Raw genomic sequence first — 26,349 nt, 5'->3', positions numbered from 1 at the left:
CTCTAATGTTAAACAGATGAAAGATGATTTCTTAAAACCCACCTCCAGGGAAAAGAAAAATGCTCCCTGCAGTAGGGTTGCCCCCCATGCTGCAAGGGTTAAATGCTTGTTTAGGTCTACTTAGTATTTACTTACCTGATCCTCCGCTCTCCAGCAGCTTGCACTCAACTCTTCTCCTTTACACTCCAACAGCATACTAATTCTTGGCATTCTCCTAGATTGTAAGCTCGAAAGAGCAGGGCCCTCAATCCCCTCATGTTTTGCATTGTATTGTTATTGTTCTGTCACACGTTCTGTCCCCCTTTGTAATGTACAGCGCTGAATGAACCATTGGTGCTTTATAAATACTGTATAATAATAATAATATTAATGTCCAATGCAGGGCTACGGGCTCTGTAAGGACTTGTGACCACTAGAGTGTAGAGAAGAACAGGCTGTAGGGACCAGTCTAGCAGCATAGAGGGAGCCTGCTGGAGCGTAGGATCAGATAAATAGAACTGCATTTTACGGCATCCTAGACCTCACTATCATTTAACCCTTGCAATGCAGGGGCAGTCCCACTGCATGCGAGGATTTTTTTTCCTCCGGAGTTCAGCTTTAAAGTGGACCTCATATGTTTTAACCACTTCCAGTCCAGACACTTTTACCCCCTTCCTATCCAGACAATTTTCAGCTTTCAGTGCTATCACACTTTGCGCGGTCATGCAACACTACCCATATGAATTTTTTAGCATTTTTTTGAGACAGATAAAGCTTTATTTTGGTGGTATTTATTCACCGCTGGGATTTTTATTTTTTTTGCTATGTAATTGAAAAAGTCCAAAAATTTTAAAAAAAGTGTTTTTCTTATAAAATTTTGCAAATAAATAATATTTCATCATAAATCTTGGCCAAAATTTATTCCGTTATCTTTTTAGTAAAAAAAAAAAAAAAAAAGCAACCAAAATTAGTTTATAACCAAAAATTATAATTTTTAAACATTTTTTTCTATTTTTATTTTTTTTATATTATTATGTTTTTTGTTTACATACTGTCACCCTAGCAGTACAGTGTCACCATGACACTGTACTACTTGTGGGGGTGATGAAGATTTTTTTTTTTTTACACTGATTGCTTTTACACCCATAAAGGCTGTAAACGCAATAATTTCTCCTTCTCTCTAGCTGCATTCTTGCAGCCATTGAGAACTACTGTGTGAGCTGTGATTGGTCACCGCTTATCACATGGTACAAGGCTGTTGTGAATAGCCTTGTACCATGTGAACTCTGTGATCATTCACAGATTTCACACGTAGTAAGCAATGATGTCAGAAGTGACATCTTGCTTACTACTCTGCATGTGATCACTGATTGGCCAATCAGTGATCACATGATCGACACAAACAAAAGATACCTATGCTCAAATTCCAGATTGGGATTTGAGCACAGGTATCTCTTGTTTGTTGTATTGTTGGGTCAGTAGCCAGACCTGAACCTTGTAGCTCTCCCCATTGTGTCTTTTCTCCTATGCTAGCATTGTGTCCAAAGTAGCATTTGCGTAGGCAGAGCAGAGTAGGACTGGCCATAGAGGGATTACTTTGACGCAGTTGGCCAGCTTAAGCATGTATTGCAATATGTGTGAACTAAATATCCCCATTTATTGCATAGTCTGCTTGATAGGGTATATACCAGTGTGCAGAGGGTTCTTCAGAATTTCACTCGCACAGAGGTCCCGTCCGACGATCAGTGTTCCACTGGGTCTAGAGGACACAGCGGGTACCCAATCGCGGTGCTGCGCACTCCCAGGGAGCGAACACAAGCAGGGGGCGGGGAGGCCGTTTATAAATGGCCACCCGACCCTGCACTGCCACCGTCCGGCCATTTATATACAACGGCCGGATGGGAGGTGGTTAATATAAAGTGCAATCATGCCAAGTACCGTGTAAGTGTATTTAGTGATCTTAATATTCTCTGTAAATACCTTCATCTTCCTTTTTTTAAAGAAGGCCATTTCCATCTTGGTTAGGTATCATTGAGGGTTAGCATCAACTTCTTTACTAAGATGATGGCCCAGAGATAATACAATCCACACAAGGCACAATGGTTGTATTATCTATGTATCTGCTGTGCGGTTTTACTTTTTGTTCTGTACTAAAAATGAATGTCTGCAATGAAATTATAGAAGCCTAATAAAACAGCACAAAGCCTGGAGCCGAATCAGATGAATCAATTGACTGATATAAAGGAAATTGACTGACCTAACTAAGGAGCAAGACTTGGCAGCTAAATTTGACAAGAGAGCCAAATATAAAAATACATTGAATTCAATGAGCCTGTTCACATATGTGTGTTACGTTGCAGTTTGTTGGTAAACATGGTGCATGTTTGATTTTACTGAACCCAGCCTTAAAGATCTGAATGTTAGGGATTGTTTTCATTTGGTAAAAACATTCAGTTGAGCCACGATTTTACTTCCCTCTGTCGCTAACCCTTAAGCTGCAAACAGTGAATGGGGGTGTGCACATGCTGCTGCCACGACTCTTTCTTTTGCAACTGCAGCAAAAACTAAACCCCCTGTTGCATTTGGCAGGCACTACCGACCTACAACCGCATGCAAAGCAAATATCACAAATACACTTGTATGTTACCCCCTACATTGTTCAAGCTTCCAAATCCCAAGGACTCTTTCGGTACTGCAAACAGGAAAAAAACATGTCTTCCATGCCTACACTTTAATGGTCTATTCACACCAGCTGCTGCATCGCAACGCAGCAGCTGGTGTGCAGTGCGATCCAACTAGATAACCGCAGTGCCGATGTGCTGATCACAGCGCATCACACTGTTCACTTTTTTTTTTTTAAACAAACTAGGAACATAGGAGACAAGACATTTTGGCTTGTCTTGTGGTGAGACTGCATTGGAATAGCCACCCAACGCAGTCCCAGTGTACCTGGTGTGAACAGGCCCTGAGACAGGATTAGTAAATACTTAGGATTCTTTATTCAATTAATGAGTGATGGCCACTTCAACTATCCACTCATGTGAAAAGCAAATTCCTGTTTATTTCATAAACACACAACTGGGTATTCAAAGTGAAAACAACCATAACTTTTTGGGTGAAGAGTCTCAACTCATTTAGTAAATCAACTCACTTGACAGCACAAACTTTACCGGACATGGCTCCGGTGTTTTTTTCTAGTGAGATCACGAAGCCCCACACTCCTAACTTTGTGCATGCACTGAATACTACAATGTAAAAGTTATGACACCTTACTTTTCACCTAGAACTACCACAGTAAGTACAAAATGATGAAAATGTGGACTAATGAAGAACTAGAGGAGTATGTAAGCACTGTCCAGGCTCTGTGTAGAAATCGGAAAGCTAACAGTGTAAGAAGAACACAGAGAAACCAGCAACACTGAAAAAAATGAATGACATACCCTAAAGACAGGAAGTACATTATGAATAAAACATATCATTAAGCATTGCTTGGAGCATAAATTAAACATGGTCAAAATATTTAAGGAAAATGCTGCATCATTGCTGATGGATGCCTATAAAAGATACCAACAATAGCAATGATCCTTTAAAATGATGTGCCATTTTGCTTTATAAAGGGAGGAGAATAGGTTAATGTAGTCACTTAGTAGGTTGGCTGAAATATCAAGGCCTCTCTTGCCAAAAGTTTCCAGTGAAACTAGTAATGTAAAAACAAGGTTACAGGTGGATGTGATGTGAATGTGAAAGTAAAAATTATGAATAAATGTGAAAATTATTATTGTGAAAATAATATTCAATATAAACTATAAAAAATTGTAGAAAAGATGCCAGAACATAAGCGTTGAGTTCAAAACCTCCAATCTGCAACAGAATTAAGTCCAATCCACAGTCGCTCTTAGTGCTTCCAACAATATTAAGTGCCTTCTTTATATAGTGACCGAAACCAACAACAGATCATACGCGGTGCTGCTAATGATAACCGCACGTGCCATCTCTGTGCTCTTAGAACTCTCACCTCCACATGGATGTAACCCAGCCTGTAGATATTAATTCCCCATGTTTTCTCTGGTAGATGGATCATCGAACACCTCCTGTCCAATAGGATCACTCAGTAATATTTCCCAGTGCTCCAATATAATATGGAGTAAGGTGCCCTTAAGACTCACAATCATATTCAAGTGGCCATGTCCGTAAAGAAAGAAGTTATAGAAAGGGTTCCCATAGTGTAGTATTAAAATAATAACACCTCTTAAAAAAATAGAATTGCATGCACACTTTAAAATCTTTAAAAGCAGCCTTAAAACATAACAGAGTACCGGGAATTGCTTCCATGTTGTGTCACTTCTGGTACGAGTCTATCTCTGCTCACGTCCTAAGTGTTACGTCATGGTCACTTGACTTCATCAGCGGGTGAAGTCACGTGACCGTGATGTAGCCTTTTTTTAATAAAAGGTGTTATTATTTTAATACTACTCTATGGGAGCCCTTTCTATACCTTTTTTCTTTACAGGCATGGATTGGAATTCTGTCGCACATTGGAATGTTGTGAATTCAATGTTTATTTGACTTTTTTTATTTTAAAGCAGTGCAGCATTTCACATATACATTTATTATTAATGCCATTACATGGTGTAGCATTTTTTCTTTTGATCATTGTTTTTAGTGGCTAGCTTAAAGCGAACTTGTGCACTATATGCAGGGTCTAGTCCCCCAAGTTGTTTGAGCTTACATTTCCTTTAATCTCCTGCGTCTCCATTTGGCTACAGAAGCAAAGAGAAATACCCAGTACTTATAGGACTGGGGAATATGACTCACTCCACTGCACTTATACCTACAAAGTAGCACTGGGTGCCTCAACAAAAAATCTCTAGGCACCAAGGTTACAACTGTGGGCAAGAAGAGAGGCATCAACCCATTGTGACCAGCCTGCCCATACATGGATCGCAATTTGTTCAGTTCCTGCTGAACCGCCCAAAATTCGATCTGTCTACATCTGAAACGCATGTAGTGTGAACTAGTCCTGAAGGAATAGTTTACTTTTTCTTTGCTTATCATTTTAGATATTAGTGTGCACCCAATATGGAATTACACTCAGTGATGTCAAAGGGAACCTCGGCTGAGTAAATGTAATTATAATCAACCTATATAAACCAAAGACACCGTAAAGCTATTTTTTTCATAAAATAATATACTGTAAATAATAATAAAAAAATTCCTGTTTGAATATTCTGTTTCTGATCCAGCGGTAGGCTGGGAATATTTTAGAAGTATTGTAATTATTTTCAGCTTAAAAACTTTTTTTTTAATCTAATAATTACTTAAAGGATAAGTTCACCTTTGGGGACATGTTACATGTCCCACCTCTTTTTTTTAGCTGCCTGTGCCCCCCCTCCCTCTGACAGATAGTACGGGGATAAGTCTCCCCGTACTATCTGTCGAATTTGAAAACAGCGGGGCCATGCGAGGCTCAGCCCACACAGCTGAGTCACTCGTTCACAGACTTCCGCGAATGAATGAACTGCAAGTCACGACAGCCTTAGTGGCTGTCGGCTTGTAGTTTCCAGTGAACTACCATGGCGCTGTGGAGCACCGTGGTAGTTCATTGAAGCTTCCTGTCAGAATATCTGCTTGCTCATACATTTCATACGGCAAGAAGATATTCTGACAGGTCTGCAGGAGACCTGCATGGCATCAGCGATCTACTGCTGCAATGCTTTCCAGGCTCCTGTTGACAAAAATAATAAATGCACATTTTTTTACCTGCATTTATTATTTTTGTCTAAAAGGTGAACTTATCCTTTAAGGTAATAAAATAAAAAATACATCCACCATTCTCCAATATATGTTTATATAGGTCTGGATAGCCCTCTTGAACACAAAGTGATAATCTTGAAAATGAAGCCTAAATTATATTGCTGTGATATTTTACTGTAGTCTCAGGTAGTCATATTGATTTCTTATTTTAAATTGTTGTCATGTGCATATACAGTATGTGACATGTGACAGTAAAAGCAATTGCTGGCCTAGTAGGTGTAGATTTGCTGTGGGGAATTACTAATGAGAAAGGTGTTTTTTTTTACTTGCAGAACTTGAAGAGAATCTTCTCAAACACCAGCACTGGTCCTGTACTGCCCAGGATAGTCAGCGGTTGTCCAGCAAACAGCGAGTAAGCAATTCCTGTCATAGAAGCACCAAACAGGGATTCTATTGCACTCTGTAGGGGCACAAATATGAGATTAGTATGCACAACACACTACACAAAACAACACATAGCTTATTTCCAGATGACATGCAATTGTAAACAAGGAAGACCTGATTTAACGTGTCCATGGAGTTATAACACTAAATTAATAAAATGTTGTTTACATAACATGATTTGCCCCCCCAACCACTTTAAAATGATTGAATAGCAGTTTGCAAGCTTCAGCAGAATAATTAGGTATATTTGCTTTTGCATGTAATCAAATACTTTGCATCAAAGCCTGCTCAACGCCAGTGGAAAAAGCTGAGCTTTAAACCCATTAATTGGCCATTAGCTAAGAGACAGCAGACACACTCTGTGCTTAAATAAAGCCAGAGATAGAGATTATCCTGATTAGAAATAAAAAGATGGCAATTAAAACAGCCAAATTAATGAAGCAAGATTTGCTAGCCAGTCTTGTGATTTCAAAAGGAGAGTGAGGCAGGAAGTGAGGGTGGTTCTAGTCGGTGTTAGGCACAGGTAAGTTTCTTACTATTCGACCTTCTGTAGCTTCTCCAAGCAAACCCCCAAATGTGATGACCGGAGACATGCAAGCACAGTACAGGAAGAGGAAAGAAGCCACACACTGCAAGCTCAGAGCATCCCTGTAGTCACTCCAGTACCAAGGAGCTTTCCGCTTGATGTCTACCACCAGACCACCAAATAGCCTGCAATGAATAATACAGAATGCCATTGACTGCCAGGATTAGAAGCAATACCAGTTTCTATTTTCTAACAAATGACTGTCTCCTGGGCAATGTATCTGACTAATGCTTGATCAGTGGTAAAATATTCATTGGATTTCTTACTACATTTTGTAGGCATTGGGCTGCAAATTTACTAAATGCATGACTTAGGGTTACTTTTTCAGCAGCTGGATGCTAGAATGCCCCCCCAAAAAGTTCTCATTGCAAAAAAGTGGGAACCCCTAAAGGAAGTCTGCAGCTGTCCTAGTCTGGTCCCCTCACAGGTCACAGCACATTTCTGAAAGGCTAACCTTCAGCTTTGCCTTTACTTTGGTCATATCATATCTACTGTATACTGTTTATGACTCACTAACTCTGGAGGCTTACTTGTGAAAAATAACACAAAGAAACCTGAAATAAAAATAGAGATAGTGCTCAAAGCACCAGATCATATTAAGTTAAGACAATGACATCTGCTTGACTGCTATGAGCAAAAGATACATTTTTAACAAAATTAACTACCTTAAAATGATACTATGATCTAGGGATGCACCAATACCCTTTTTTGATCGGCGAGTACAAGTACCAATACTTTGCGGTGTGATTTGCATCAGTACAAAACGTATGGGTGCAAAACTCACTGCAAAGAATAGCATGCAATTTGAACAGCAATGTGATTCCTGTGCAAATCGCATGCGGTTTTCCCACTGCTCCTGAGTTCACACAAGAGTAGTGCAGGAAACCTCCCTGAACGGATCCCATGTTGTCACAGGAAGAAAAGCTGGCTAGGGGATTTGAAATGCCTGTGACTTTCTATTCTGTCAGTGCAGGGATGACTGTATGGGCTAGACGGCTTTTGATTGGTCAGCACCTGCAAGGAGAGGAGAGAAAGCTGCTTCACAGGTCTGGGGATTTGAAATTCCCGTGGATTTCTCTCCTCTTCTTGCAGGTATGACAGTATGGGCTATATGGCTTCTGATTGGGCAGCAATGTGACGGTGCTGACCAATCAAAAGCTGTCTAGCCCATATTGTCATCCCTGCACTGAGAGGAGAGAAAGCCGTGGGGATTTCAAGCAGCATGGGTTTGGTACAGGGAGGTTTCCCACACCGCTTCTGTGTAAACCTAGACTAGGTGCACACAGAAGCAGTGGGGAAAACGCATGTGATTTGGACAGGAATCGCATTCCTGTTCAAATCACATGCTATTCTTATTTCTAATTTGCGGCCATACATTTTGTATTGACGCAAATCGCATCACAAAGTATCGGTTTTAGGTACTGGGAGCATTTTCAAGAGTACAAGTACTTGTGAAAATACTCGATATTGGCACCAATACCAGTAACGATGCATCCCTTCTATGATAGGTTCCCCGCTCTCCAATATTAAAGGATAAGTTCACCTTTTAGAAAAAAAAAATAAAATAAATGCAGGTTAAAAAAATGTGCATTTATTATTTTTGTCTGCAGAAGCCTGTAAACCATTGCACCAGCAGTCAGCAGATCTCTGATGCCATGCAGGTCTCCTTCAGATCTTTCAGTATATCTACTTGCTTGTAAGGGATGTACAAGCAAGCAGATATACTGACAAGAAGAATGAATGAACTACCACGACGTTTCACAGCGCTATTGTAGTTTATTGAGGACTACAAGCTGACAGCTGCTAAAGCTGTCAGGACTTGTAGTCTCTCATTCACAGATGACTGTGAATGAGTGACACGGCCATGTGGCTGGACCTGCACGGCCCTGTTTTTTTTAAATTTGACAGCTAGCGAGGGGGGAGAAGATCCCCCCGCTAGCTGTCAAAGTGGGGATCGGCGGGAAACAGGGGCCGGTCTGATCGTAACATGTTACTTGTTACACCCTGAATATGGGTGTAACATGTAACATGTTATGAAAGGTGAACTTTAAGCTTTTTCTGCAAAAATGTAGTAGACTAGTAGGAGTGAGTGATATGATCCATAAAGGGAAACAAAGTATTATGATTGATTATTAATATCTGACATAGAGGGTCATATTGTAGGCAGACTTGTTCTGGGACTTTATTCTTTCCAGTCTGAAGCTAGTGTCTGTCACTCTAATACTGATTTATTCCAACATCCACTAACCTCCCTGTGCGCTGCAGCTCTGGTCCACTGTGTTCTGGCTCTGGTTCAGGATCTACATGACAAACATTTCCATTGGGGACTCCAGGCATCTTCCTTTTCTCCTGCAACATCAGAATTCACATATATTTCAGTATATGAATTGGGAATATATTATTCCTAGTAGAAAATACAGTACGTTAAATAGGTGACACAAAAAGAGGAATTTAACTATTTTCAAATGTTCATACACTGTAGTATATAAATACTTTATATAAATTTTACATTGAGGCAAACCATTTACCACTGACAGGGGTGCTTACAATGATCTGCGTTTATTTATTTATGTAAACCATTATCTCAAAAGAAAACAAAATTGCTGTAACTGCTCATAATGTGTGAGCTGAAGTTTGACTTCAGTTTGTCAATGTATCTAAATCTGCTAGTACAACTAACACTCCTGCCCCCCAGACTGACAATGCTGCTGTCCAACGGTGTTTCTATGCTCCTGTGTGTAGCAGTCTAATACAAGAGGTATGTTACTGGCAAGATCCCCAGGTAACAACTAATGATTGATAAGCTGCAATATATTACATTTTTGGGTTTGGATTTCATACTATTTAAACCTTTAGGATATACTGCCACCTGCAGGATTATTGGATACTGGTGGCAAACAAAAAACTGTAGGCTTGCCCAGGGTATATACCTCAGTTTTATAGCAAATCAGTACCAAACACACAGATGTGGGAACTGTGCCCTTCAATGGATTTTACAGGATTTTACAGTGAGTACAAAAATCTTTTTCTCTTTCTTGTCCATTGAGGGACACAGGAAGTCTTAAACCTTCAGGATGTGCAAAATAAGTCCAACTGCCTAGTGGGCAACCCAGCAAAACAACTGCTAATTGCTAAGTGCTATGTAAACAACAAGTACTGGGGAATGCCTGCAGCTCATAAAGTGGCTTGAAGGACCTCAAGCCAGGAACTGTTATCAGATTAGGCAGAAATGACCATCTGATAGAACATAGAATGCGTGTGAGCAGAAAATTAGGTAGCAGCCTTGCCCTATTGGAGTGAGCCTTTACTGGAAAGGTTGAAACCCAATCCTTTAGAGTAGCCTTTTTTCAACCAGGGTGCCAGGCACCCTAGGGTGTCTTCAGGCTATTTCAGGTGTGCCTTGGCAAAATGCTTACAAAATGCCCAAAAATTGTATACAAGCCAGCAGGTGGATCAAAGCCACAGGTTTTCATTGTGCGTCATTACAACGTTCAAGCCTCTGGCGTCCTAACAACAAATTACACCCTTAGCTGATAAGGAGGACGTTGGGTGCCTGCACAGCATCCTTGCTTGCCCCTCCCCTTCCCCTCTCCATCAGCACTGGGGGTCACATTAGCTGAGAGAAGAAGAGAAACTGAGGGAGAAACACTGGAATACTAGTCAGTACCAGTTTGCAAAAAAATATTTGCTTTGGAAGAATAAATCACCTCTAACGTTAGGTGTCCTATACTTGCGGATGTTGCTGCTTTATGTAAAACCATTAGAATTTTTCATTTTAGAATGGGGTGAATCGAGATTGTGCAGAATGGTAAAGGGTGCCTTGACTGAAAAACGGTTGAGAAACACTGTTTTAGACCATAAGTATGAACAATGGTCTCTCAGGTGAGTAAACCCATCCAGGATGACAAAAAGGGGAATTTGTCTTCTAGAAGGAAGCTGTGACTGAAAGACAGACTTGCAAAGCTTAAACCACACTCCAACAATGGAGGGTGATATATTTTGGTGAACTGGAGACAGACAGAGGGCCAGAAGAGCATTCTCCTGTTTAGGTGGAAAGCTTATACTACTTTGGGAAGGAAGTCCTGGGCCTCAATACCACCTTGTCCTTCAGTCTAAAGTTATCAGCTCAGATACTCAGCTGATTGAGGTGATGGCAACAAGAAATACACATTTTTGCGTCAAAGTGTGGATCGGTTTGACCAAATAAAAACTGGAGTTGCCTCACAAAGACAGATAGTTGTGTTGGAAGTCTTGAGTGAAATTGGGCAAAAGGAATTACCATGATAAGCAGAGGGTTGGATGACTTCTGCATTGAAGAACATGTACTTGAGACCTGGGAGTCTGAAGTTAGTTCCTGGGGAAGAGAACACTCTGGGGTGGAAAGTGTCCAGGACCAACCCCAGATACTCCTAAAAGTCAGAGCCAGTGAACATTTCTGTAGGTTCAGGATCCACCCGAACCTTTGCAACAGTTCTCGCAATAGGAGGTTGTCCAAATTTCCCATAATGGGATAACCTTGAACGTGCAACAGGGCTAACATTGGAGCAAAAACAAAAGAAATGTGTAAAAATTACACAGAACATCCAGAGCTTTTTCAAATGCATCTAGAAAAGAGGGTTGAGACCCTTGAAACACATTATACTTGCCCCCCCCCCCCCCCCCCCGACATCACCTAAGGATTCTGGCATCCTCACTGTGCGGCTGGAGATGCCGACAGCTCTTTTTATTTACACCATCTGCTGGTCCAATGGAGCCCCTGCTTCTGCATGTTTGCTGCCCATTTATTGCCTTTGTGTACTTTCAGCAGATCGGATCTGGTGTTGCAACCTGCTGTTTCATTATCCGCTGTTGGATTTGTGAATTCTGATATATAAGTGTGCTGCTATTAATAAAGGTGTTTTTTCACTTGTTATTAACCTTAGCGCCCTGCTTTTTGCTATTTGGAGCAATCACCTTTTTCAACACCCAAAGCGCAGAAGAGAGGCTTAAAGGAAGGGCCATGAACTGGTAGTGCAGAGGTCATACAGTAAACTGCAGAAACTACTGGTGATCTGGAAAAATGGGCAAAGTAAGCATCTCATATCTACACAATCCAGGAAGTCCCACTGGTGAAAGAAAGCAATACCAGAATGGTGGATCCCATCCAGAATTTTTTAGAGAGTGAAGAGGTTGGAGTATTACTCCTGAAACCTTACTGCAAGCAGGGATTGGGGCTATGGTCCCTTGGTTCAAAAGTCCAGAGAGCATCCGATGAAGACTGGCAAGCCACATAGGAGACACACAAAGGTTTGATATTAGAAACTGAGGATGAGGCAGGGAAGGAACCTGAGTTTGTAGCCTTGAGACACTACTTCTCACATGCAAGCATCAGGAAGGCAGGACATCGAAGCAGCTGCAAAATTCAACACACATCCGGCACACTCTGGAAAGTGTGTCTGCACCTTCATGCCAAAGAGGGCTTGTAGACAGATTTGGCAGTCTTGCTAGACGTTATGGCTACATCTTGTGGCTGGATGGGGTACCATATTTGGTGAGAGGGGGGTGTCAGAATGTTGAAGCTAAGGGTGAGCTGATACAAAAGAAATGCTTCTTAGAATGTACACAGAAAACTTTGAAGTCTGCTCCTTAGGCCTCTTGGGAAAGATGAGTGCTTTTGCCCCCAGTAGCATCCTTGATAATAGCATTAAGAGCTGGTCTGATGAGATGTTGTCCTGTGAAGGCCACGTGGATCATCTTCTTCTTGCAAGAGAATTCCACAGTGCATCATTTTAGTCAAAGAGTCCTGTGCATATGTACTATCAGGAGACTTATGCAGGAAATAAGCCTGAAAACTTTAGTGTGTCGGATACCTGTACCATGCATTTATTGAACTGAAGGACAATGGCAGTAACAGTAGATATCTTTTCAGGGACTTTTTCCAATCAGACATGGTCTGGAAAAGCATAGTTACAGCCAAATGCGGGTGTAAGGCAGGAATTGCCAAATAGAAAATTGTTCTAGATAGGGTCTCCAGCTGCTTATTGGTAGGGGCACTAACGGCAGAAGTAACCTCCACATATATAGTAGTAGCCTTTTAAGCCAAGAAACAGCAAAAGCCACAGTTAGAACAGACCCATTTTGAACAAAGAGTCAGCAAGTGCTTAGGAGGAGCCTAGCAGAATGTTTCCAATTTTAAAACAGAAAAAAACTGGAAAGGGAAAGTCTAGGTAGCCTTAGGAAGGCCTATAAGGCCAGAAAAAACACTGGTAGAAGAGGCAGGCTGAGTCTCTAGCTTAAGAGTGGCATGACATCAGTAAAAGCCAAATGGGAGAAATAGCAAAGCACTGTGAAGCTTGGCAGTCAAAGACTTGGGCAACTCAGAATCAGACAAAATCTGCATGGCCAAAGGCTCAGAAGCTTATAAGGCTGCAAGCAAATTAAATATTAAATTTGATGTAGAGGGTGTGGTAATGTGCCTGCAGCCTACTGTCAGGGAGTCCTCTGCGAGCAGCCCATGAACTGTTAATGCTGAGGGCACCCAGGACAACAGAACTGTCACCTCTGTTTCTAGAAACAGATGTGTTTTAGTCACAGGACAGTAAGCAATGTACAGGCCTAACGTCAAATGCAAGGCCTAGTGTCCGCATGAAAGCTGGACAGCTGTTACCAGCTGACGAGAGGGTTAGGTTGTAGGCAGACACCAGGAACAGAAGGAATGACGCCAGCAATGCCGGTGGGAAATGAGGGACAACGGCAATCAGCGATCATTAAAAATGAGGGAAATTACAATTTTTAACCTGAATAGCTGCCTCACTAAGTAAGCCTTCAGAAAGGGAAAGCACAGAGGAAATGCCAGCTGTCCTGGACCTAGAAAGAGCTCTGTAGCTTAATCAGAACCAGTCTGAGGGTCAAGGGTCACGTTCATGCTCATACTGCAACATCTAGTTTTGTAGGGTCCAGATGCAATACGGTCCAAAATCCAGCCTGGATAGCTGCAAGTCATGGGGAACATGTATGGCGATGTAGTGAAGAGATTTGACAGAAGAAGAAAAAAAGTTGTTAGAAAAATCGTAGGTTATGCTTTAAAACAACAGAGCTGAAAAAAGTTGCTCAAGCTCTCAGGCCCAAGAAAAACAGAGGCACTCTGGAAGTGAGAAGGGCTATACTGTGGGCGGGCCTACAGTTTTTTGTTTGCCAATGTCCAATCCTATTCTATGCAGTAACCTGAAGGTTTAAAGCGGTATTAACCCCAAAACCCAAAATGTAATGTATTGCAGCTTACCAATCATTCGATATGGTGGCTAAATTAGTCTTATTGAGACTTTTTTCCCCTAGTGATCTGGCCAGTAGCATACCTCCTGCTTTACAGTGGCCCCATTCTGGATGAATGAGCACAGGGGAACAATTGGACAGCAGGGCTGTCAGTCTGGGGGGGGGGGTATTAACGTTACTAGCAGATTTAAATACACTAACAAATTAAAACCAAACTCCAGCTCACACTTTATAAGCAGTCATGGTAACTTTTTTTTTCTTTTTTGGGATAAATAAATAAAAGATGACAATTTAAGCACCTCTGTCAATGGTAAAAGGTTTGTCTCATCCATGTAACTGATACAGATCTGTAAGAGAGCTTTTTCTTTTGAAAAACAAAAGACTTACTGGTTGGTTCATCAGGTGAAAATAAAGGAAAGAAAGCCTAAAAATACAGCCATCACATTTAAAAAAAGCTGCAATATAATAAATCTTTGGTTTTTTTTTTGTTTAATAATGCTTTAAGATATTCTTTTTCTCTCAATAGGTAAGAATGAAATAGCCATTCCAAATTCTTTTAATTTTAGATATTTACAATTTTTTCTTCTTTCAAGGCAAATTCTGGGTACTGAAAGCCAGTCAGTTACACTCGGAGGATAACAGAGTATGAGCCATTCAAGTCATCTGCAGTAGTCTGACCCACCTTATTTCAACTTTCTTAAACAAAATCCCTTTTAATAGTCACATATTCATAATGATACCAACCTGAGAAGGAACATTTTTTGGTGGCTCAATTCTGATGGATGGGTCCCATTCTCCAGGTGGAAGTACTGTCACTTGATCCAGGAACTCATCAATTCCAGCTAGCAAGTCTGCCCGGTCTTTTGCTTTGTAAGCAACATCATGAAAAATCTATAAACAGATTGCATTATAGTAAAGAAAAGAAAACACATAGAGAATACAGTGAAGTGGGATTGTGAATAAGAAAATAAAGTTCAATTACACCTATTTATCTGTAACAAATTCACAGGAATCTGTGTTTTTTTTCAAGCAAAACTGTCTCATAAAATGGGTGTGAGTTATCTCTCAATCAGGATTTAAAATCTCCACACATTTTTACTGTTTTGTTGATTGTGCTAAATATCTGGTGGCTTTGTGCTGCTGCCTGCCAAAGTGAGGAGTACGAGATCAATTCTGTCATATACATAAAGTTTTAATACATATGGCAACTGAGCATTTCTTGAGATCATAACTGGAGACTTCCAGGGATTAGACAAAAAAATGGAAGCACTACATGATTTGCAGGCGTGTAAGTGACGACATGTTTTGTGTTGAAAGCGCATGTGATGCAGCATTCTTTTTCTTCTGCTGTGTGATGAGACACCAAACTAACAGGTGGGAAGCCTCACTTTTGTCATTCACTATGTGCGCTGCTAGTAATACGGAGTCATGTCAGAGCTTACTGAGCTTCAAAGAGGGCAAATCGTTGGTGCCTGCTTAGCTGCAGAGCTTAGCTGCAGTGACTGCAGAGCTTAGTTTCAGTATTCACTGGCTTTCAACGCGAAACACGTCGTCCCTTTCACACCTGCAAATCATGTAGTGTTTCCATTTTTTTGGCCTAACCCCTGTATATGAAGAGTATACAAATTGCAAATTATGCCTTTCACTATTTGCCATACCATTGAAACTGGTAGCTTTTATGTAATTTCTCATTTTGTCAACAGGAACAGTAAAAAAAAAAAACACATTTACCTCATCCGTCATTATAGTAGCCATGGATCTGCCAATCTCGTGGTATTGTTGTGCTTTTCCTACTGGTCCCAACAAGATAAATAAGAACCTGAAACATAAGCATATACATCAGGTGAACTACCCAATTAACGCGCTATAACTATATACAGAGTTTAAAAGAGTAGAACATTTTCACTTAGCAAAGTGAATGTTCAACTAGCTTAGTGAATAAAGTAGAGCTGTGTTTACTAAATCATGTACAAGCAAACATTTTTTTTAATTTCCTTGAACGTGGTTGGTAGGTAAACTCATCGTAATCACTAAGCATAAGCAAGCCATAGATGGATCAGCCAGTTCACCAAGGACCGGATAAATTGTGATCCATGCATGGGCAGGCTGGTTGTACACAAGTCAATTTATCGATTGACTTGTGTAGAACCAGCCTGCTGGAATTCTTTTTCTTGATCAGCACCACCGGCTATACTGATCAGTCTATTCTGAAGGAGGAGAAATCTTCCCTATGTCAGAAAAAAAAAAACACAGCAGGAGGGATTCCTCCATCCACACTGAATTTGTACATGGGGGAATCGAGTCATTTTCTTTCATTCAACCTGCTGGTTAAACAAAAAAAATGACTCGTGTATAGCCAGCCTTACTGAATATGTACTTTGCAAAGTAAACATTCTCTACTTCTTAATATATATACCCCAATGAATTGTATTGTGTGATTGATTTACCTAAGGAGTAAAGGCTGTTTACAACATAGATTAACCAATATGAATGTTCACTTTGCAAAGGAATATTATTAAAAAAAGTGAACATGCAATCACTTTAAATAGCCAGTAATTTGCTAGTAAAAATGCTGTTTTTTTTCCCTTGACATGGTTGGATAATAAAGTGAATTCAGGTTCCCTACCCTTCGCTTAGTGAACCGCCTTTATTTTTTAGCAAATCAACCACAATCAATACTCAAACATGGCTATGATGCATGTTTAACATGCCTGGTATTATATATTTTTAAAATATAGGTGTTATAAAGACACTGTTAAAACTATTTTTGCATTCTGCTAACAACTACAAAAGGGATAAGCATTATGCATTATATATATATATATATATATATATAAATAGGTCCACCTCCATGCTGGAAGGTAGTTAAATTTTTCTTTTCTATAAATGTTTATTGGTTTTCTCAATATTTCAGGTACAAAGTACAAATTGCAGTAGTTTTAGAAAAGCGCCACACCCTAAATCTCAAAAGCAGCAAATTCCCACTTCAAAAAATCATAAATGAATTTTTTGCTCAAACAAATAAATATAAGGAATGCGCTAAATAAATAAATAATACAAAATAAATGTGAAAAATAAAAAAATTATAAAAAATGTTCATAAATCAATAAATATTCAAAAGTCTTCAAATAATGTCCACACTGTGTTGAATCCACCACCAGAGAAAATTGGAACATTCACCAGAGCTCAATGCTGAATAAATCATTGGACTAACCACAAGCACTTTTTGCTCTGGGACCGTATATAGCAATCCAGTTCCTAAATGCAAAGCTGTGCAATTAAACGACCTTTCCTCAGGTGAGTAACCACCATTCAAAGATATAAGTAATTTCCAGGGATAGAACTCATCTTTCTTTCATATGTCTCCATACCATTGGGACCATGTTTAAAGGTAAGAGAAAAAGATCATTGTGCAGCGAGTTTTACAAAAGTACCAAATTTTAATGAATGAAATAAAACTCACAAGTAAGGTGTCTATACCGACACCAGTGTTATAAGCATAGATTTAGGCAGCGGCATATGACCGTGACTCCGTTCACCATGGATCCTCTCCTTTCACATCCAAAGACTATCTCAGACGTCGGCATCCAGTAGGCCATGCCTACTGGATGCCGACGTCTGAGATAGTCTTTGGATGTGAAAGGAGAGGATCCATGGTGAACGGAGTCACGGTCATATGCCGTTGCCTAAATACAGGGGGCCCCATTATCTCTTACTGCCCGGGGGCTCCATGAATTGTTAGTCCGCTCCTGTCCCCAGATCATTGTCAGAGATCAGCGCAGAAGGAAGATATTGGGCTTTCCTAAACATGGCTCCCGGCATGGCCAGCAGGTGAGTGCTGGAATCTCACTGGAATCTCACTCTCTCTCTCCCCTCCCCCACCCCTCGAAATGGGGGGGGGGCGCGTGATTTTACTCTTGCCTAGGGTGACACATAACCAAAATACACCACTCACTGCTTGTATCATGTCTGCAGTCTCTGCCCATCTCATGTAATGTGTCCACAGTCTCTGCCCATCTCTTGTATCATGCGTATAGTCTGCCTACATCTTGCTGTGAGGCTACTGTATCTGACACTAAATATTCACTGAATTTTATGTGCACCCCTTTGATGATGTTGCACTTGAGGCACTGACCACCACTGCACTAAAGAGTACACTCATTTTCAATTTATATGTTGCAGCCCCAGTTTACAATGTGCATAAGGCTACTTTTACGTTTTTATACGTTTTTGCTGCATTTTTACCGTCTTTGTGGTGCGTTTTTTACAGGACATGTGACTGAAAAACCATACCAAAAATGCAACGTGGGTGTGTTTTTGATGCGCTTTCCATTGATTACAATAGGGAGGTGAGTTTTTGGTGCATTTTTTTTAAGCATCAAACCTAAACCAAAATTACAGCAAGCAGGATTTTCAAAAATGCAACACACTTGCAACGGATCAGTGTGAAGAGTTCCATAGAAATACATGGTCACACATTTTTCTTCTGTTTTTCATTCTGCTTTTGCGTTACAAAAAGCGGATCAGTGTGAAAGCAGCCTTAAGGCTGCATTTATGCCTTATATTTCAACATTAAGGAATGTGAATGTTAAAATTCTACTTGAAAATAAAACTATCAAGCAGCACAATTGCTCAGTAAAGCAAGACATCTGGATATGATAAAGACAAACCTCCAACAGACACGTACATGCCAAATAGCAAACAAATGTCACATAGGCCAAAAACATTTGCGAAAATCCAATTTTTACTTTATCTGGCATACATTTGGATGCTGAAAGGTACACTTCTTACCAAATCACATTTACTTGAGGAGAATAATTTAGTACGTATGTAGAATGGGAAACGCAGAGGTGTTACCCATGCAACTGAATCCTAAAAGAAGACTGGAAGGTAACAGAATGTTTTATTGACAATATCTTGTTTTTCCCATTTTATAGAAGGTGCATATACTTACCTTTAAAAAAAATGACAGTAATGCAAACAATGTAACTGTAAAACTGTAATGCTAAGCAGTTGCATTATATAGACTGAGACTATCTGCCAGGCTGTTACGCAGCTCAGAACCAAGGAAACCAGAGAGGAATTGCAGAATCTTTGGTGACAAGCATCAAGTCACAAACTACCTGTAATGGTCAATAGTGATTATATTGTAAAAATGTAATCTACGTTTAAATGTATCTTGTGAATATTAATAATGTTCTTTGTAAAGACATACACTAGGCTGAGAACAATACGCAATACATTACCTATTAATACAATGATAGGTCCATCTCACCTAGTTGGTATTGGGACCTCTGTCAGTCCAGTGAGAAGAACTGCTGGAGACAGGCGAACAAATGCTACAATGGGTCGTTCTAGAAAATCCAATTCTCCAACAAGGACATTAGAGGCTTCTGCTCCGATGGGAATTTTTTTCATGAAGTGAAGATCCACCTTAAAAGATAATGACAATCCACAATTTTGTGACGTTCAACTCCACAATCCAATATTCTCTTCCTTACCCTAATCTCTATTTCCTTGTGTTTCTCCTCCATCAGGATGGAGGTACTTCTGATATTAATGAAATCTACAAAATCTAAGGGAGCTAATACCAACCTTGCTGAGATCAACAGCACTGCTGTTGTCGTGGCTTCCTCCATTTTTTACTTCTAATGTAGAGGGAGTAGGCTGCGGAGACACCGATAGACCTGTAAGAAAATCATTAGCTTCACTTGATATAATGGTGTTGTTATTGTAAAAGTACAGGATTTCAGTATGTACATGTGCATTTGTAATGTCTTGTAAAGTAGGGACAATGTGAAGGAAGCAGCTAGAGAAACCGCAAAAAAACAAGGATTGTTCTCATTTTGTACTGGGACACACACTGGAGGGTGATTATCAACACTGAAGCAGACAGAATCTGAAGCAGTTGCGCATTGCCACTAACCAGTTTATGTGTGCGATTCTAATGCAGTGCGGGAAACACACAGAATTTGTTGCAAATCCTGCACTGCATTGGTGTGAACCAGGCCTAAAAAACAATATATGTATTACATTGTTATCTTAAGTAAGTTATCACCAAATAAACAGGCCCAAAGCAGAAAAATTACTCCAGTCCACGGGGGGTTAAAACAGGGTTGTAATTTGTAAAAAGGTAAACACTTTGGCATTTTAAAGATTCAAAAAACGATTAAGAAATCAAACTACATATACCACCAGTCATTTTGTAAGGCAGATACTAAAGATGTTGAAAGAGGTAATTCTCTAGAAAAGAAGGACAAACAACGATACATCATCATACTGGTACTGTAGTGAGAACTATAATTTAATAATATAAATTATACTTACAAAAACTAAGAAAAAAAACCCAAAAACTAAAAAGGACCACTTCGGCCTAAAACAGGAAACTGCATAATCCTGACTTCTGTACAATAATATCAGGATGATTACGTGGCAGCAAAAAAAGCCATGAAGATGTGAGAAGCTTACAAATGCACAGAACTCAACAAGATTTCAGCTTACATAAGCTTGAGGTGATTGTAGCCGTATTAGTGCATTTGCGACAGGAACAATTGAGTACTGTCCATCATACTTTTTTTATTTGCACTAACATACAATTTTGAGGACAAGCCTTTGGGGAATGTCCCCTTCTTCAGGTCTAAGCAGTACTGAAACAAAGATTTAGCAGAATGTTAGAAGAGATGTAGGGGATGGTAAAAAAAAGAAAACAGGGATTAGACACAGCAAAAGCAAAGTCGGGGGGGGGGGTCTTTGCTTTTGCTGTGTCTTATCTCTGTTTTTTTCCCATCCCCTACATCTCTTTTAACATTCTGCTAAATATTTGTTTCAGTACTGCTTAGACCTGAAGAAGGGGACATTCCCCAAAAGCTTGTCCTCAAAATTGTATGTTAGTGCAAATAAAAAAATATCACGGACAGTACTCAATTGTTCCAGCTTACATAAGCCAAATCTGTGAAAAATGAATTCTTACTGCTTGCTATGGGTGACTTAGAAAACAGTCCTGTGTTTTCGTGTGTCAGTTATTGAGGTTGTAGAACTTTCAAATTCCAGCTGTCATCTTTTAGCTCAGATAAAAAATTGACTGGTAGCTTTGTGAAAGTATAACAAGATAGGTTAGAGTGAGGTGAGCTGAAAGCAACCAAAAAAACACTTCAATAAACTAGTTTGAAGCACCACAGAGTCTTCTTAAACCACAATGTATCTACAAGCCTCACTTCCCAAACATTAAAAACAATGTACTTACCTCTCTATTAATATAATGGTCAGAGCAATGCAAACCATTGCTTTATGTCCCCAGTCCAGCTGTATACCCAGAACCCCTAGTCTATAGCACAGATACAGTCTAATTTTAGCAAAAAAGTATAACCTACCACATTATGGTAAGGTGGACTAAAGGAAACTAAAATGTATTTGTGCTTTAAACCAATGTGTCGGGATGTACAGTTGGCATAGGGACACTAAGGTATAATTGACATGGTGCTGCCCATCATCCTAAAGTAAGGTATAATCCCCTTAATTGGGAATTTCTTGCGGTGGTATCTGGGGACCTACCATCCTTTTGGATGATTAAATGTGACAGATCCCATTACACGGGCCAGTTATGATTATGAAAGTATGCTAATTTATCATAGTTAGCTTTTATCAAATCGAATCCATAAGTATATTTAAACTGGATGTTTAGTCAAAATCTACCTGTGCCGCTATTCTAAGTCAATTCTATCTAACCCTGTAAAGAGAAGAACTTCCCTACCCTGAAGCTGTTCCAGTCCAGTAACATGGTCTCTTTAGCAGCAGCTTATATATAGAGAAAAGATTGCCAACAACGGTTGCAAATGCCTGGGAGATGGTGTCACCCATAGGCTTACTGTGGGGCATCCATTGTCAGCTGTCCCTCCTGCACACTGCAGCTGCCGCTGACAGCTGATCATGGGACCGGACCAGAACGGCTTCGGAATAGGTAAGTATATAGATCTTTTCTTTACGGGGTGAATAGAATAGTCTTAGAATTAGGGTGGTAGTATGTTTAGCCTTAGTTAGATTTTGACAAAGCCTTCACTTTAAATGCGTGATCTGTGCCACCTGATAGTTATCTGGATACAGTTATAGAAAACGTCCAATGAGAATTTATAGGACTGAGAAAATCTGTTATTTACATTTTAAACTAACAGACATAATTTTATTTGTCAATGATAAATGCTCCAAGACATAAGAAGAAAAGATGGATGTTTTATTTGGCAGCGTAAATGAAAATGAAACAATATGGATAATAATGGTCCCCCTTCATCTGAGGTCTACTGACACTTTTCACATCTAGGATGTTTAAAAGCAAACTTACTATTTTTGTCTAGTAAATGAGGCTCTGACTGCTTCTTTCCAACCTCTGCAAAGGAGCGCACCATAGGAATAAGATTGTTGCGTTTCTTCTCTATTTGATGGTGATGTTTCTTCAACAGTGCTTCCTTCACCTTGACTCGCATATTATCTCCTAACTCACCTGCAGAATCCTGATGGTCCAAGATCAAGTCTACAAATTAAACAACCAAAAAACATCTTTCTCTGTTTGCATACAGCAATGGAATTAGTCATCATCACAGTATACTACAATACTGATTTTGTTACTATGCTAGTACTAACTGTGATTTCTTTTTTTCAGCAATGACCTTCAACAGAGGTTTCCTGTTATTCCCTCTTTGTATTTGCATTTTGCCCTATTAAAGCAGTACTTACAGTATATGTGTGAACGGAATTATTTGCCATAGAATTTGTCATTTTGTTCAGCCAGCCTTATTAAACTGGCACCCCAAGAAAACAGCAAAGACAGGCTGTGGACCTTCCTGCAGACTATACTGAAATTAGGCAATATGGCAGACTGACATAGATGAGGCCATTCTCATGCTCTCCCCAGCTGTAAGCATGTTCAAATGATTAGGTGTCAATGTACTAAGTATCCGTTGTTTTAACTGCATGCTTTATTTTGTCATTTGGTAGTTTTCTCATCAGTTCAGGAAAATAAATACCGCATTCAGTAGGTGTGCAACTGATGTTAATTGTCATAAAATGCTTGTTTAATGTACGTTTAAAACCCAACAATGAACATCTCTCAGAAGCTAGCAAAAACCTGTGTAATTATTTTAGCAAATTGGTTTTGATATATACCATAATTGAGAACAAAATAAAAAAATAATTAAATGTAAACTGTTGTAAACTGAGCTGATGCATGTGCATAAGCCTTTAGGGCTTAATCACACCAAGCCCTAGTAAATTTAAAACATAAAGGGTAATAGTGGGGAATCAAGATCTGTAACTGCTTCTGTATATACAGATTGGCGCTACCACTAGACGAACTAGGCAACCGCCTAGGGCGCACTGCCACCTAGGGTGCAGCCACGGCCGCTGGTTTCTCTACTCTCTGCCATGGCCGGATCTAGGGGGGGGGGGGCTGGGGTGGACTAAACCCCTCAGATTTTAGTTGTACCCCCCCCCCCCCAGGCTGGTCTTCCCATGGAAATTGTGCCTAGCCGCTGAGTGCCTTCCCCCATCCCCGCACTCACGGCTGGGACAAGGGGAGAGCAGCCTGGAGCAGTGAAGCCTAAAAAGGAGAAATAATATGAGAGTAGGAGGTGCAGACTGTGCTCTCCATTGTCAGTGGTTCAATCCTCCATAAAGCAGATGACAAAGGATCGCTCTTAGATCGACATGCTCCCTGCTGCCAAGAGATGAGCGGTCATTGGAGGAGGTAAGGGGTGGGGTAATCAAACTGTGCACAGCGCGATCCAAGTGTCATCCGCACCTCTACCTGATTTCCCATTTTTAAGTTCAGGAGGGGAGCCTGAAGGCCAGGGAAACTGCACAAAATGAAAGGGGGGGGAGTAACAATAATTTGTGGGGGGATAGAGTCCATTTGTGCTGGAAAGGGTAATGGGAATGATGGGGGAGGGGGGTTTGTGCTAGGGGAGGGAATGGGGGGATATGTGCTAGGAGTAGGAGAGAGGTTTGGGGGGGATTTTTGCTAAAAGGGGTGGAAGATTTGGGTAAGAAGGGATGATTTTTCCTAGGAAGGGTAATTTGGAGGGGTTTTAGCTACAGGAGGGATTTGGGGGAATTTTTTCTAGGTGTGGGGATCGAAGAAAGAGGATTGGTGCTGGGAGGGGGGGATTGGGGCAATTTGTGATGGGAGGGGGAATTCGGAGGGAATTTATGCTAGAAGAGAGGATTGTGGAATTTTTGTTAGGAGAGGGGATTGGAGGGAGGGGGGTATTTGTGTTAGAAGGGGGGATTAGGGGGGAAATTGTGCTAGAAGGGATCGTTTTGACATGCATTTATTACTGAAGGTAACTGCCTATGTATTTTATCATCATATGTTCAGTTTAAATTGTCCATGTTTGTGATAGGTCTAATTTAAACGAAAAATTATCATTATATCCTAACTACTGAAAACAAATTAGTTTTTTTTTCAGTGCTTCTATATTGTATGTGTACATTGCCTGTTATTACCGTGTTTACTGCTTGGTGATCAATAATAGAAAAGTGGAATATCTTCAGATCAATAGTTGGTGGGGCTGACCTACTAAAGGAGTAGATGCTGTTCACCAAGCAAAGTGTATGACAGTAAATATGGTGAACCTATGTTCACTTTACCTGCTTGCCTACCAGGGCATTTTGAAATTTTTCACATACTGTACATGTTGAAATCAGCATTTTGTTTTTTTGCTAGAAAATGACTTAGAACCTTCAAACATTATATATTTTCTGAAAGAAGAGGCCCTGCACAATAAAATGTTGGTTATTGAAATTTTACATGTCGCAATATTTGCGCAGCCATTTATCAAATGCAAATTTTCAGGGAAAAAATACACTTAAATAAAATTAAGTGCAAACAAACCAAACATAATATCCATTTTTTTTGTCAAAATTAATGCTGATGTTGCATTGAATAAATAGATACCAAAATATAAAAAATTGTGTATGTCTGTGAAATGGTGACATACTACATTATCTAAAATTATCCATAGGGAACACTTTAAAAGCCTCTACAGATTACTAGTTTAGAGGTAAACGCATGGTGCATCACCATTTAAATATACATGTGGGACCTACATATGTGTTTGCATTTGTAAGTGAGCCAGGGTAATTTAAATGTGATTGTTTTTTATTTAAATGTATTAATTTTTATACTTTTTAATTTTTTTTAATTCAACTTTATTGCTATCACAAGGAATGAATAAACACAACTGATGATAACCTGGGCAGTTACAGGTACTCTTTATTGAAAGATTAGGGGTCTGTAAGATCCCTGATCCCTACTCTACTCTCCAAGGCAGCCAATCAAACAGAGATTTGTTTGATTGGCTTCTTCCTTTGCCAGTCCAACCAGGAAAACACCAAACTGAAACTGGAGGTGACAAAATTCTCATTGCTTCCGGCTTCATTCATCAGAGAGGAGAGTGAAGAACAGGATGTTCTTCATTTTGTTCTGTGGACAGCCGACCTGACCACTTGCAGCAGACCCAGGCTTCACGGGAATGGGAAAGCCTGGGAACATTGTCGGCCAGTGGTGGAAGCCACCTTCTGAGCCCTGTAAAATTGATCAGGCAGCTATTGACGCCACTTGGATCACTTTTACCTGAAAGCCAATCTTCGGCTCTAAAAATTAAAATCAGAATCATAGCTGGAGCTGCCGTCACATACAGTTAGGTCCATATATATTTGGACACAGGCACAATTTTAGTTTTTTTTCAGGTATTTACCAAAACATATTCAATCTATAGTTCTATAATGGATATGGGCTGAAAGTGCACACTCTCAGGTTACATTTGAGGGTATGTACATCCAAATTGGAGGAAGGGTTTAGGAATTACACCTCTTAAGAGTAGCCATCCCCCGTTTTTCAAGGGACCAAAAGTAATTGGACAATTGAATATAATCATAAATAAAATGTTAATTTTAAATATTTTGTGGAGAATCCTTTACTGCAGCGGTTCTCAACCTGGGGGTCGCGACCCCTTTGGGGGTCGAACGACCATTTCCCAGGGGTCGCCTAAGACCATCGGAAAACACATATTTCCGATGGTCTTAGGAACCGAGACACCGCTGCAGTCTCCGGCGATGTGTGGGCGGGATGATACGCTGCTGTCACCCGGCCACACCTCCAAGATCGCTCAGCAGCTCCGCCTCCTCGCCGCTGATTGGCCACCGGAACTGTAGCTCAGGAGAGGCACACAGGCGGCCAATCACCGGCGAGGAGGTGGAGCTTGGAGAGGAGGAGCCAAGCGGCAGCGCGCGGACATCAAAGAAGACCGAGGGAGCGAGTGAAGAGGAGAGCGGCCAGAGAAGGA

At 40.3% G+C, this 26,349-nt stretch overlaps 1 protein-coding gene across 1 annotated transcript in view; it reads right to left on the bottom strand.

Moving 5' to 3' along the window:
* The window catches only part of SLC4A8 (solute carrier family 4 member 8), a 321,698-nt gene that overhangs the window by 62,718 nt on the left and 232,631 nt on the right, over window positions 1-26,349 (bottom strand). The window contains exons 6-13 of the mRNA XM_089692984.1: window positions 22,350-22,538; window positions 19,610-19,701; window positions 19,290-19,447; window positions 15,746-15,833; window positions 14,759-14,905; window positions 9,012-9,112; window positions 6,714-6,888; window positions 6,060-6,193 (exon numbers count right to left, since the gene is read on the bottom strand). Of these exons, the coding sequence (XP_089549110.1) occupies window positions 6,060-6,193; window positions 6,714-6,888; window positions 9,012-9,112; window positions 14,759-14,905; window positions 15,746-15,833; window positions 19,290-19,447; window positions 19,610-19,701; window positions 22,350-22,538 (1,084 nt within the window). The remainder of the gene's footprint in view (window positions 1-6,059; window positions 6,194-6,713; window positions 6,889-9,011; window positions 9,113-14,758; window positions 14,906-15,745; window positions 15,834-19,289; window positions 19,448-19,609; window positions 19,702-22,349; window positions 22,539-26,349) is intronic.

This window comes from Staurois parvus, unplaced genomic scaffold, assembly GCF_062004578.1.
Source record: "Staurois parvus isolate SC_StPar_1 unplaced genomic scaffold, SC_StPar_1.0 ptg000023l, whole genome shotgun sequence".
Taxonomy (NCBI): domain Eukaryota; kingdom Metazoa; phylum Chordata; class Amphibia; order Anura; family Ranidae; genus Staurois; species Staurois parvus.
The sequence above is the reverse complement of the archived record's forward strand: the minus strand, read 5'-3'. Positions and strand labels throughout refer to the sequence as shown.